The sequence below is a fragment of the Acartia tonsa genome, chromosome 15 (assembly GCF_053477335.1).
Source record: "Acartia tonsa isolate MP-2025a chromosome 15, ASM5347733v1, whole genome shotgun sequence".
NCBI classification, from domain to species: Eukaryota; Metazoa; Arthropoda; class Copepoda; order Calanoida; family Acartiidae; genus Acartia; species Acartia tonsa.
Genome location: NC_137274.1, coordinates 2,159,403 through 2,174,674, shown reverse-complemented (window position 1 = coordinate 2,174,674; position 15,272 = coordinate 2,159,403). Strand labels below are relative to the sequence as shown.

General features: G+C 28.5%; 2 protein-coding genes across 2 annotated transcripts in view; both read left to right on the top strand.

Moving 5' to 3' along the window:
* Window positions 1-13,042, top strand: part of LOC145307368 (uncharacterized) — a 46,280-nt gene extending 33,238 nt beyond the window's left edge. The window contains exons 12-25 of the mRNA XM_080149748.1: window positions 482-584; window positions 700-837; window positions 1,494-1,531; window positions 1,923-1,956; window positions 2,529-2,568; window positions 4,330-4,425; window positions 8,023-8,121; window positions 8,293-8,391; window positions 8,563-8,661; window positions 8,988-9,086; window positions 9,258-9,356; window positions 10,758-10,856; window positions 11,288-11,330; window positions 12,008-13,042. Of these exons, the coding sequence (XP_080005874.1) occupies window positions 482-584; window positions 700-837; window positions 1,494-1,531; window positions 1,923-1,956; window positions 2,529-2,568; window positions 4,330-4,425; window positions 8,023-8,121; window positions 8,293-8,391; window positions 8,563-8,661; window positions 8,988-9,086; window positions 9,258-9,356; window positions 10,758-10,856; window positions 11,288-11,313 (1,069 nt within the window). The 3' untranslated portion in view covers window positions 11,314-11,330; window positions 12,008-13,042. The remainder of the gene's footprint in view (window positions 1-481; window positions 585-699; window positions 838-1,493; window positions 1,532-1,922; window positions 1,957-2,528; window positions 2,569-4,329; window positions 4,426-8,022; window positions 8,122-8,292; window positions 8,392-8,562; window positions 8,662-8,987; window positions 9,087-9,257; window positions 9,357-10,757; window positions 10,857-11,287; window positions 11,331-12,007) is intronic.
* LOC145307369 (uncharacterized) overlaps window positions 1-15,272 on the top strand; it is a 126,916-nt gene that overhangs the window by 76,149 nt on the left and 35,495 nt on the right. The window lies entirely within an intron of this gene.

Sequence of the window (15,272 nt, the reverse complement as noted above, 5' to 3'; positions counted from 1 at the left end):
GGTGGTTTTAAGCAATTTGCATTTAATTTTAAAAAATCAACATTTTTAAAAGTTGTCGCACATATTTGTATAAAAAGTTTTCAAGAGATGAAAATATCTGTGTGTTTATTTCAAGACAAGAAATGCTGACATAGAAAAACAATTTTGTAGCCTTTTTTTGTTAAAAAACAAATAATGACATTGTATTTTGGATGTATATATTAAATGCAGTATTCTATGACACACAAAACAACAATAAAGGGAAGGGGTTGGACTTTCATACCTGTCTTGGGGTGAAGCCCCTAAATGCTAGGGACAAAGCCGCAAGTATATTATATATTGAAGTTAATTCTAATACTTTTAACTAAAAAACTTGACCTAAGGAGGGACATTTTTTTCTAGAAAACTATGTGAAATAAAGTATTTTTATAAATTTAAATGAATTTATTTGATAATTTTAGTAATGAATAATAAAACTCAAAAATCTAGATAAAATTTTTAGACCTGACCGTGATCAATTTGTTGAAATAAAACATGAATTGATGGTTGAAAAATACAAAAACAAAATGGAAATTAGAAATGCCACTCATGGAGAAACACATGAGGTAAAATATAATTTTTAATTTATGCTTCTCTAAGCAATAACTAAAATACATTTTTTAATATGTTGTAAAGAATTTCTTACCAAAATATGAAATATTATAGTTTGAATATATTTAGACTCCATACGACTACTTCTCCACAACCCATTATCCAGAAAGTGGAGGACATTGCAAAGATAATGAGACAGCATGTATAATTGTCAAGGAGCCATTTAGAACATACTTCAATGACACTGGTTTGCTCAAACAATATCCTGTGAGTGTTATTTTGATCGAGTCTAATCCTTATAATAAAGTAACAGGATGTTTGTTTGTCTATGCGTTTGTATGTCTTTACAAAATGATCTCCTAACTGCTGAACCGATCAGGCTCTCCTTTGCAGGGTAGCTTCTAATTGGTCCTTGGAAGGTTTTTTAACTACAAAAAAAATCGACCTCCCATACTTTTTTTTTATTTTAATTTTTAAATATAAAAAAAAATTGGTTATCAAACTCAACTTCACCCTCCTCAAGTTCCCCTAGAGGCCTCAAGGGGGTCATTGCTGCTAGTTATGGATATCTTATGTTGATATGCCATTAAAGGGACTGTGGTGAATATAAAAATTTATCATCGGATTATCAAACCTTTAGCTATACTGATCATTTAAAAATGTCTTATTAACAAAAATATCAAGGATTTATTTCTTGATTTTGTGGCAATTTTAGAAGGAGAAATGGAAAAACACGGAAAATCTGAGTTTCTTGGGATGTTTAACTTGTCATATCTAGTAGAATTATCCTAGAATCAGTGCCCTTTGCAGGAAGGAAGTCAAAATTATCACTTGCCTAATAGTTAAATCCTACCCAAGACCAGTTGTTTATGAAATATCCTTTAAATTGATTATATTTAAAACTTAAACAAGCCTAATTTCAGAGACAATTATCTCCAGTGGATGTGGTTGAGATTTCAAGGTAAATTTTTTTTAGATATTGTTCGTTCAATGCCCCCCCCCCTTTGTTTTTTTTTGTCATTTTCTGTGTGTGAAAGATAAAGAGCCCAAACTGCTTGACTTTTAAAGTCGGAAATTCATTATCAAACAGGGGACTTGCACAAAAATTTTTAGCCCTTTAGCTGATCTAATAGGAACTGAGTTCAATGCACCCCCCCCCCCCCCCCCCACCGACCAATTAAGGTGCGGCATGAAATTCTAAAGAAACAAAGGTTGTTAAATCAAAGGTTGAAGAAAGAAAAATATGACTTTGACTGACTTATGACTAAAGGTGGCTTGGTTTTGCTTGGGATTCTAGACCACTCCATGTTGACTATCAATTTTGTACCCATGTTATTTTGTTTTTATTTCAGAGCCTATAACTGTTATGTGACTGATGAAATGAATGTAAGATTTACTTTATTTTTCAATCAAATGATTTTACTGAAAAAAAAGTTATGAGAATTCCTAGTGTTGATAAAAAATTTACTTTTGAAATTAGGATAGGAATATTCTTCTCATTCAAACAAAAACACATTTTTATGCTAAAATGTGGTTTAGTTTTGGTTTTTAATTTTCATTTTTTCCCAACAGTAGTAATTTTTATTGAACATCAAAATTAAAAACAACAAAATCTTCCAAATTAAATTGAAAAATCTTTGAATTATTGGTCAATTTAATTTCAAAGATTTAAAATAATATTTTCAAAACAAAAAATTAAAACTTGAATATCTTTTTTCAAAGATTGAATTTCAAAAATCGGTCTGACAGTTTTTCCAAAGTTGAGAAACTCTATCAAAAGGAAAAGGTTTGAAACTGATAGAACATTTCTTTATACTAAAACATATTTTAAAGAAATGAGTTATTTAAGCATAAAAATGTTACCCCCGGGAAATAAATGAATATTTACATTTACTATATTTTACTATTTAAGGGGTTGTTTATATGAGAATGATTTATTACTAATTATAAAATTTCAGGAGAAATATGAGGAATACAAGAAAAAACTAGATGAAGCAGGTTAACAGAAAAAATGATAAATATAATGTATAAATGTAAAGGACCTAAGAAATCTTCTGCAAATCCCGTATCCCTTATCCCTGTAATATGTTTGTACAATACATTTGTGAAGTTTTTTATGTAGATTTCAAAAATGGTGTTATTTTTTTAAAATTTTGATTATTTGTATGTTTTTTTTAAACAAAAAATTTAATCAAAGAAATCTAACTATTTTTCGCTTTCTGGACAATTATAGATATTTTACAATAGATAGGATGTCTAAATCCCCAATCACTTAATATGACCAATAGGAATAAAACATAGACACAATCATACCACAAAAAAATTTAATTGAGAGTAAACAATTTGACATGTATTTTTGCAATAATTGATTAATACAACTTTCTTAAAATATTTGAATTTAGCTTCGGATAAAAGTTGTTTAGGGAAATTATGATGTCTAAAAACTGTATTAGTTTATTAGGATTGTTTATCTAATAATAATAAACCCATTGTATGGAGAATATTTCAGCCAATTATCGCATCGTATCATAGTCATCTTTCCTCCTGTACAATCAAAAACATAACCGGTTCTAATCCACTGGATATCATTAAGTTTCATAACCTTTAACCACCCTTCCTTTCTCTTGATTTCTCTCTTTCTCTGTCCCTCTTACTAGAGAATGACAGAAAGGGGTGATATTTTGTAGATTTGATTTGCAATTTTATTATTTAAATTCGGTTAAAAATTACATACAGTAAAAAAAGGAAAATAAGAATGAAAATATAAAGTTTTTAAACTTTTAAATTTAGATAAAAAAAATTTATCTCCAAAATAAAACCATGTAAATTGCCTAGTTGGTGGGGGGGGGGGAGGGTTGAAAGTTGGGGGAGTGTTCTATCTCACGGTTTTTTTCACTTTCTTGTCAAAAAGCTAGCTTCATATAGTATATATGTATATATAAAATAACGTTTTTTTAATGTAATGTATTTAAATACACTAAAACAATTTTTTATTTACAAAGCTACCTTTTCACTAGCAGAAAAAAATAAAAGAAAAATATAAGATTTTGAACACTCCACCCCTTCTTTCTCTTTCTCCCTCTAAAACTCTTACACCTTTCCCCCTTTTCTATTCTCTCTCTCTCTCAATGCACTTTCTGAAATTTCTTAATATCTCAGAACACATGTAATAATTAGTTTTGCTACTTGTTCTGAAGAGCAATTTAATTTAAAACATATCTATAGCTTTTTTTCCATAATGCGGAAACTTGTCAATATGTGTCGATTAAATTTTTGAATTAAAAAAAACATAGAAATAATAATTTTTTTTTTAAATCAACATTATTTTAGAAATCTACGTAAAAAAATTCTCAAATATATTATACAAACATGCAATCAGGGATAAGGGATAAGGGATTTGCAGAAGATTTCCTATGTCCTTTGTGTTTACAATACAAGTAAAATAATTTGCAAAATAGATCTTTTAAAAATAACTCTCATAATCCAATTTATATTCTTTTTGAAATACAATAGGAATAAAAGGAGGTTTAAGGATTTGGTTTTATATCCCATCCATAATTCAAGTGGTATCCTGACCATTTAAGGGTACCAAGTACATCCTTGCCTGACTTGTCTAAAGAGTAAACAAACAATAAAAAAATTACTACTCCCCTTCACTAATTTTAATTCTAAAAAAAATTTATGTTGTTATTAATGTTCTTATACATTCTTATTTATAGATAGTTAGATTTATATTTCACAAAAGATTAATTTATGTAGGAAATCTTCTTCTTGATGCATCAAAGGCAGGACTATTGGAGAAAGTAAAGTATTATATATCCAATGGTGCAGATGTGAATTTAAAGGATAAAGAAGGTAAGTAATTTTTATCTCTAAATCATTATCTGCACGTCCAATCATCCTTCATCAATATTATTGTTTTACCCAGTCTTTACATTTAAAAGGAGTGTGAATGTAAAATTTTTTTATCTAATTATCAAATCTTAACATTGCATTGTCTAAGCCCATTTCACTACACTGATCAACCAAAAACGTCCTATTAACAAAAACATGCAGGAATAATGACTTGACTTTATGGTATTTTGGGAGGAAAAAAGGAAAAAACAGGGAAAATCTAAACGTTTTTTTTCTCATAATGTTTGTAGGGATATTTAACTTGTCATGTTTAGTTGAAACAATTTACTTCATTTTAAGGCTTTTATGATATAAAATTGCAAATTAGTTTTTTAATAACATAGTAATTAGGTAATAAAGATCTATTTTAAATTCATATTATTGACAAAAAAAAACCTCACTGTCTACAAAGGGTTGATTCTCAGAGGTTATTTAAAATAATGATATACCTTTTTATTGTGTTGGACAATAAATAACCCACTTAGGAGAATTAGTTTACATTTTCATCTGACTGTTTATTAAGAAATATTTCACTTTTATCAATTTCTAAGTAACTATACATTAGTTTAAAGCAAGGATTATGTTAAAAGTCAGCATAACTGTTAGAAAAAATAGAGAACTATGTCAAAAAGCTTAGTTGTTGCTATAGAAGGAAAAAAAGACAAATAACTGCACATTTTAATAGTCCAGAAATTTTTTCCCCAATCTTAGAAATGATAAAAATCGGCGGAAAAAGCCGTTTTTAAGGAAATAAGAGACAGTTTTGCCCTATCTTTGAGATTATATGAATGAGATGATGTTAAGATTTGATAATTTGATGAGAAACTTTCTCGTTCACAGTCCCTTTAAGTAACAAGCCAGAACATACTCTAGAACTAGTTGATTGATAATATTGATTAAAAAGTGGCTTAGAATTACTTCTTTGTAAATACTTTCTTTCTTTAATTTTAAATTAAAACATTCAGTGCAGTTGTTTTTTAATTAATTTAATTGTCTTAAATTACAGATGTTTCCCTAAACTGCCTCTTGCACAGTGGGATCCAGTGGGACATCCAAAAAATTTAAAATTGACTTTTATCTATCCTAGGAATTAATAATGGCTGTAAGTAGACAGCTAGAAAAGAAATTTTTATAAAATATTCATTTTTGGCGGATTTATGCCATTTTTAAAAAAGGTAGTGAAAAATTTCTTTTCAGTTTTGATGATTTTCCAGATTTTTTTACACAATTTTTTCAAAGCAACAAAAAATACATTTATGTTCATCTTATGAAAATAATTTTTGATTGAGGTACTTTTCAGATACCTGTACCAATGACTAATTAAAGAAAAATTTTTAAAAAATATTTTTTTGGTGGTGTAAATTGACATTTTGTGAGAAAATTTCACCAAAAATATTAAGATTTTTAACCCCAAAAAATCAGTTTTCTCCATTTTACCCAAAAACGGCCAGGATGCCACGGGTTTTGCAATAATAATATTAATATGCAACATGTATTGTGTTTAAAACAGTTTTCATAACCTGGGGCCTCCCGGCCGTTTTTGAGCAATTGAGCATTTTACATTGCATGGTTTGAACAATTTCGTTCTTGTTAATTTGAAATTTTCCCTCGTTAGAGGGGGAAGGAGTCATTTTAGAGCCCAAAGTCATCTCTGCAATGTTTTCTAACTTTTTGAGGCGGAACTTTCTTTACTTATGCATTATTTGCCTCCGGCCAACCGTTTCGCCGTTATTTGCCACCGTAGGTGTGATTTTTAACGATTTTTGCCATTCTCGCGGTTTTAATGGACATTTAAGGGAACAAGAAGTCCTTAAAAAAAAGATGACTTATAAATACTTTTATTTTAGCAATTAAATTTGCTAAATTTCATGTGTTCTTAAAAAAATTGTATTTCTAACTGGTTTTGGTTCAGCAGAAATTCAAATTCGGGGATTAATTATAATATTGCAAAAACATTATATATGCGTCTGAGAGAGAGAGAGAAATATACGTTTGAGAGAGAATATAATATGAGCAATTATGTTTATATTCTTATACAAACTTTAAATGAAGATAGCTAGACTTAGAATAAAGGTATTAACACAAAATCAAAAGTGTTTTGAAAATTATGTTATTGTTGTTTATATCTGTAAAAAAAAACATTAGAAAACATGCCTTATTAGTGTCCTATTTTACTTATACTGGACCTACCTAAAAATGCCGGGACTCGAACTGGGTGCACCTGACGCTATATTCATGTTCACAAACATTGTTTGCGTTGAAGAAATATTTACATAGACGTTTATTTTGTTAAAATATTCCTATCATAACTAAAGTTATGAAGGTTTATAGATTTTTTAAAAATAGGGTAGCTTCGCTCCTCCAAAACCGCCAGACGTACTTACCAAATGCACATTAAAAGTTAACAGGAGCAAAATTTATGTTATTTTTGAGTTAAAGCAAAAGAAATTACATCATTTCGTCAAATACAAGCTTTTTTATTGATGTTTACTTTTGTCTACCCTTAATGTCCCGTTTTTTGGCAAAAGATCCCACTGTGTCTTGAGCACTTAATCCCACCATTTTTATGTAATTGAATATAAGAGAGGGAATTAGTTTTGAGTTAGTTTTTTTTTATTTTTGGTCTGCTGTTTGGTAAGTTTGTATTTGTTAGCCCTGCATGGTTAGGCAGGGAGTAAGGGAGGGGACAATGGATCGAATATTCAATTTTTAGGAGTCTCAGACTTTGGGTACTGGCTTAAAGGGAATGTGCACAAATACAGCAGATTTTGGCTGACTTTGGGTACTTGCACAACAATGCCCCGCTAACTAGCTGAGCTAGTTTTGAATATGCAGACAGAAAAATTTGTTATTAATAGTTGGTTTTAACAAATATTTTTTCCCAAGAAAATGTCATTTCATGTATAGAAACTCTACTGTGATATTTATGTATAAATTAATCTAAGAACCGCTTGACTTTATGTGTCAGTTAAAAATATATGAGAAGGGTTTAGGTAGTTCTAAACAAGATTTTTCAAGTTATTAATTACAGAATGTTTACTACATTGTGATGTATTGATAATTTAATTTTCAAGTAAATGATTTTTTTCTTAGAACTAATTTTGTTCTAAATTAGGTTACCATAATCCCTTTACAATTTTGGTAATATTTTCTTGATAAATCTGGTTTTCATTGCTTTTCAGCGAACGCTCTTAAATTGAATTAATTGCCCATTGTCCCCTCCCTTACTCCCTGATGGTTAGGGCACCACAGTTGTAGGCCCTTCAGTTTTAGGAATCCTCTGCAGACATATAATACAAGAGTTATGGCTAACCTTCTTTTTTTCAATTTAATTTTGAAATATTAGTAGGTAGAGGGGGGGGGGGTAAATGTTTGAAGTACATTGAGGTAACAACAAAATTAACTGAAAACTTTGAGATAAAAGCTACAAATAATCATGGTTAGTTAATTTACCCAACTTATCCACCAATATATACTTATTACTTTTCTATTTCTCTGTGTATCTATAATTCTACTCTAAATTACAAAATATAATAAATCTAATATATTTATATCTAGGATATACAAGTCTTATCTGGGCAGCAGAGAAAGGACACTATGAAGTTGTGCAGCTCCTATCAGAACATGGAGCTGACATCAATGCCAAGAATAGATGGGGTTAGTTACATAATATTATTATAATACTATATTTCTATCACATATATCTATTGATCTATCTTACTATACATACATTACAAAATTATACTATTCTATATATAGCTCTCTGTGTATCTCTAATTCTACTCTAAACTACACAATACATAATAAATCTAATATATTTATATCTAGGAGAGACCAGTCTTATATATGCAGCAAGGAAGGGACACACTGATGTTGTGCAGCTCTTATCAGAACATGGAGCTGACATCAACGCCAAGGATATATTTGGTTAGTTACATAATATTATTATAATACTATATTTCCATCACATATATCTATCTATCTATCTTAATATACATATATTACAAAATTATACTCTTCTATATATAACTCCCTATGTATCTATAATTTTACTCTAAACTTCACCATACATAATAAATCTAATATATTTGTATCTAGGATGGACAAGTCTTATGGGTGCAGCAGAGGATGGACATACTGATGTTGTGCAGCTCTTATTAAAACAAGGAGCTGATATCAACGCCAAGGATGACAATGGTTAGTTACATAATAATATTATTATATTAATATATTTCCATCATATCTGTTTTTATTTGTATGTCTCTAAATCTATATATCTATCTATTTACCTATTTATATATCTATCTTTATATTTATTTATCTATAAATAAATGGGGTTAGTTACATAATATTATTACATTATTATTATTATATATTTCCATCACATATATCTATCTATCTATCTTACTATACATACATATATTACAATATTATACTATTCTATATTTTTATTTCTCTGTATATCTATAACTCTACTCTAAACTATATACACAATATAATAAATCTAATATATTTATATCTAGGATGGTCAAGTCTTTTGCAGGCAGCAGAATATGGACATACTGAAGTTGTGAAGCTCTTAGTAGAACATGGAGTTGATATCAAAGCCAAGAATAATGATGGTTAGTTACATAATATTATTATAATACTATATTTCCATCACATACATCTATCTATCTATCTCACTATACATATATTACAAAATTATACTATTCTATATATAGCTCCCTATGTATCTATAATTCTACTCTAAACTACACAATATATACTAAATCTAATATATTTATATCTAGGATGGACAAGTCTTATGTTGGCAGCAATGATTGGACACTCTGATGTTGTGCAGCTCTTATTGGAACATAAAGCTAATATCAATGCCAAGGATATTGGTGGTTAGTTATCAAATTATTATACTTAATTTCTATCTATCTATCTATCTATCTATCTATCTATCTATCTATCTATCTATCTATCTATCTATCTATCTATCTATCTATCTATCTATCTATCTATCTATCTATCTATCTATCTATCTATCTATCTATCTATCTATCTATCTATCTATCTATCTATCTATCTATCTATCTATCTATCTATCTATCTATCTATCTATCTATCTATCTATCTATCTATCTATCTATCTATCTATCTATCTATCTATCTATCTATCTATCTATCTATCTATCTATCTATCTATCTATCTATCTATCTATCTATCTATCTATCTATCTATCTATCTATCTATCTATCTATCTATCTATCTATCTATCTATCTATCTATCTATCTATCTATCTATCTATCTATCTATCTATCTATCTATCTATCTATCTATCTATCTATCTATCTATCTATCTATCTATCTATCTATCTATCTATCTATCTATCTATCTATCTATCTATCTATCTATCTATCTATCTATCTATCTATCTATCTATCTATCTATCTATCTATCTATCTATCTATCTATCTATCTATCTATCTATCTATCTATCTATCTATCTATCTATCTATCTATCTATCTATCTATCTATCTATCTATCTATCTATCTATCTATCTATCTATCTATCTATCTATCTATCTATCTATCTATCTATCTATCTATCTATCTATCTATCTATCTATCTATCTATCTATCTATCTATCTATCTATCTATCTATCTATCTATCTATCTATCTATCTATCTATCTATCTATCTATCTATCTATCTATCTATCTATCTATCTATCTATCTATCTATCTATCTATATCTTTGGGAGGGTGAAAATAACATCCATGACTATGAATATAAAACAATCACAAACCCTCTTTTACAGGGTAAAAAATTATTTACCAAATCTCTTTAACTTACATTTTTCATTTTCTTGCCAAATTGTGATGCGCTTTTCCTTTTAAACTTAACTCTTAAAAGTCACACCCCTTTCTGCATTTTTAATTTGTTTGGGGGGAGGGTCCTCCTAACACCTCAGCTCCCAAAAAAAATGTGCATGTCCCCTGTTTGATATAAGTTGGTCTGTCTTATTTTGTTTCCTTCACCCTTCAATTTAAAAATCTTTATTTTCTAAAATAAATTCTTAATTATTATCCCCCTTCAAACCCTAGTGCACACCTCTGAGAGATGTATTTTCTTTATACTTTATGAAAAGAAGCTCCCTGTAAAGGAGAGCCATAAATAGACTATTTAGATTCAATATTCATCTTTTTGACTTTTATTCTTTAATGCCCCATTTGTATTGCAGATTTGATCTACAGTCATATCATTTACATATCTAATAAATTATCAAATTTCTAGGTTACACAGCTCTAGATTGGGCCCTTGAAAAATATTCATGGCAGTCTGAAGAAGAAATAACCAGAAAAGCTAAAGTAGTAGAAATACTTAGGGGACATGGTAATCTTAATTAATCTATAAGTATAATTTGATTATTCTAATATAGTATTATGTGTCTGTCTATCTAAATATTAAATTTTCATTAAATAAAAAAAACATTTTGATCTGTAATTAAATGGTCAAAACAAACAAAGAAAAGAAACAAAATACAATAATATTATTTTATTATGTAGCTGTATATACAGTCAAAATATGTATTATATGAATTAACAGTCTATTAAAAGCATAAACATTTATATCAATAATACAAAGTAGTTTGATGTCTGTCTGTCCAAACGGCCGTACATCTGTCCATCTAGTAAGGGAGACGAAGGTTTATAGATTACTCGATGAAGGTTAAAAATTAGTATCATTATTCTTAAACTCTAGTATCATATAAACAATATATGTTCTAGTTAAAATAAACTTTTTAAAAACATAATATTTTTTAGGTGCCAAGAGAGGAAGTGAGATATAATTATAGACAACATAAAGGTAGGTAGGATATTTATCTATGTATATGTATATCAAAAAGTTTAGATCTATCTATTGATCAGATACATCTATTTTGACTTATCCTTATAATAAAGTAACAGGATGTCTGTCTGTTTGTCTGTACCAAAGGATCTCACTAACCACTGAATCAATCGTGTTCTCCTTAACAGAGTAGCTTCTCATAGGTCCTGGGAAGGTCTATAATTATTTTTATGCCATTTATGAAGTTTCCCCCAAAAGTATAAACGAATCAAATCAGTGTTTTTAGATATCTTTAGTTTCAGACAAAAAATCCTTTTTGTCTCTATTTGCTTCTTTTCTGTTTCCTTATTCTTAATCATACCATATGTATTCTGTATATCCTTATAATAAAGTAACAGGATGTTTGTCTGTTCAAAGGATCTTGTTAACCACTGAACTGATCGGGTTCTTCTTAATAGGGTAGGTTCTCATAGGTCCAGGGAAAGTTTTAATTATTTAGGGGATGGTAGCACCAACCTCCCAAGAGAAATCACAAAAAAATATAAAATAAATTATGTGGAGACTTAAACACAACATAGAATTTTTTTCTCAAATTAGATATTTAAAATAAAAAACAATTATTTAAAGTGCCACTATTGGCCTCTAGGGGCATAGCTGCTACTATTTTTAAAACTAGTAAATAAATAATATTTCAGGGCTGATCACAATCTTCCAAAGTCCTTCTCTCTGTGTCTGCATACGTTTCCAAGATTAATACACAACAATTTGAATAACTTATCATGAATATTCAACATACTCTTCCTTAATCTAATCAATGGTAGTAATTAAGTAAGATTAAACATTGAATATTTTCCTATTTATTCCATAATTAAATATTTCTAGCACACTGTAAATTGAAAAACTTCAGAATAAAATTTTTTTATGATTATATAAAAAGTAGCTTTTTGAATATCTAATGCACTTACTTTAGAGGAAGAAATAGTTTACTAACTAATTAGATTTTTTTGAATATCTAATGTATAAACTCTAGGGGAAGAAATACTTTACTAACTAATTAGATTTTTTTCTTGTTTAAATTTCTTGATTGGATTTTAGTAAGTTGTGGATATTCATGATATTTAAATACTTTTTATTATCTTATTGCTTTGTTCTATATTGTCCCATATGTATGGTTATAAACTTTTACCACCATGGCTTAGAATCTAATTCATCTGAGCTGTATTCAAACAAGTTCTAAACCATGATGGAAATACATATCTAGTATTGTTTTATACAAATTGTCCAAATTAAAAAAAAAAATTTTATTATTTGTTGGCCATTGGAATTCAACACATTTTTTTTAGAAATTCTTTCTATCTTATCTATAAAACCAAATTTAAAGAATTTATTACTTTTTTTTTGGCTAAAGTAATTCAACTTTAATTTCAACTATATAATCTATAAAAACAATACTTTAGATATTTGATATGATATAAAGTGCAGCAACTCTATAGCTAGGGTGTCAATAATGTTGTCAGGTTTATCCAACTAACATACAGCCAACAAAAAGGTTGACTGTATCTTACTTTCTTATTGAAGGATTTCAAAAAAGGAAACATTATTTACTCTACTTAAGTATTAAAGATATTGAAATTTTAGAACATTATTTATGAAAAGATAATCTATTTAATGCTGCGCTATTTATTCATATAACTTTTAAATATAAGAGGGGGGGGGGAAGTTTTGACACATTTGTGTAAACAGGCCTCCAGATTCAGGGGCTGCAGGCCTCCAGGTGGTCTCTAGACAGGCAAAAATAAAAAATAAAAATTTAAGAGTTAGAGGTCAACTTAAAAAACTTAAAATATGCATATTTTTCAATGTTATTTACATACTTGAAGAAAAAAGATGCATATTTTGTTTTATATGTTGACCTTTAACTCTTCAAAAAAAAAATTTATTTTTATATTTACCTGTCCAGACACCAACTGGAGGCCTGCAGCTCCTGAACCTGGAGGCCTATCCAAAAAATCTTAAAGCTGGGGGAAATCTATCAAATAAGAATGATTTTATCCCTAATAACCTATCCTCTCTGTCCAAAGATAAAGCCTATACACACTGTTTCCGCAAATGTGTCAAAACTTCCCCCCCTCTTGTATTTAGCATGTAAGGTTATATATATTTTTGATAAGTATTCAAATCTACTTTTAATTCTTAAAAAAAAATAAAACATTTTTTTCTTCAAATTTCATGATACTCATAGATGAAAAAAAAATAGATTTGAATACTTATTATAAATATTTTGATTTGATTTCTGTACAAAGCAAGCCTGTAGCCAAATTTTGATAAAATTTCTTTAAAATTTCAAGTGTTATTTTAAAATTAGTTTTTTTGTAGTTTAAAAAAAATTTTCCCTATAAGATTTTTGTCAATTTAGCCCCTAAATTCTGAAATTTTGATATTACCACAGGCATGCTTTACCGACCCGGAATTGATAAATATAAAGATTGTAGAATAATGATTTGGCCACAATTAGTAATTTAGGAATTATTAATTGTTCTCTGTATAAATATGTTTTTAAAATACAGTTCTTTGCATTATAGAGTTGTTTTTCTACAATTAACAAGGATGACAACATCCATAAAAGTGATGCTCTGAAACAGTAGGACAAACAAACATTAACACTTGTAGAGTGTCAGAACTGAATATATATATAAAATTTGAAACAAAATTGTGAGTAAATTTGTTGAAAAAATACTTAAATGCAGTATAATACAGTGTGTTTTTTTTTATGAGAACTTTTTTGAAAGCAATTTTACCCCACTTATAGTTATCAGAATTTAATGATTAATGGCTTATTTCCTTTGTTTTTTAAGGCAATTAATAGAACAACAGAAAAATATTTCAGTTTTTATTTAAAAAGTACAGTAAAATCTAAATTTCAAAACTTAGGTGTCAACATATAAAAATGGTTTTAGCGCATTTTTCTTAAAAAAATGGATTTTCTGTAGTCGACTTTGGGGGGGCAGTACTCCCTCCCTGGTTGAGATATGACCTTCAAACTTTGATATGTTCTAGTACATGTCCCTAATAGTATCTGTATACATTTTTAGCTCTATATCTCAACTTTGAAGTTTTTAGCAGTCATTCTTGCAAAAGGTTGATTATTTGAGCATAAGAAAAATGCGCTAAAACCATTTTTAGATGTTGACACCTAAGTTTTGAATTTTAGATTTTACTGTACTTTTTGAATAAAAACTGAAATATTTTTTTGTTGTTCTATTAATTGCCTTAAAAAACGAAGAAAATAAGCCATTAATCATTAAATTCTGATAACTATAAGTGGGGTAAAATTGCTTTCAAAAAAGTTCTCATAAAAAAACACACTGTATTTAAGGACATAATTACTTTTTTAGAACTTCATTATAGAGATGCTTCGCTAATAACATTGTATTTTGTTGTCTAAGGAATTAGTATTCCAAATCTCAGATTAATCAGATCATTATATCGCACTAACATTAAAAAAGTTAAAAATCATGTTCAAAATGGACGTACAGACATTCTTGACACAATTATAGAGTTGCTTCACTTTCTAAATCATTCCTAACTACTACAGAAATCACCAAGCAAAGTTTGAAATCAATGGGACAATTCTAACATGCCTAAATTAACAAAAAAAATATTCATTAAGGACGGAGGGGCAGACTGACACTAATTATAGAAAAGCTTCGCTTTTAAAAATATATTTAAAAAAACAATACTAGGTATACTAATATAAAAGTAACATGATGTCTCTGAGTCTTTGTATATGTGTGTCTGTCTGTCTGTGTGTTCCAAAAGAGCTTGCAAACTGCTGAACTGTTAATGTCCAGGGGAGGTTTATAACTATTTTAAGGGAGGGTACAACCATCCACCCAAATTAAATCACCCCTTCTTTTTCTTTTTAATTAAGAAATTGAATATGGACAAGGTATGTTTTAT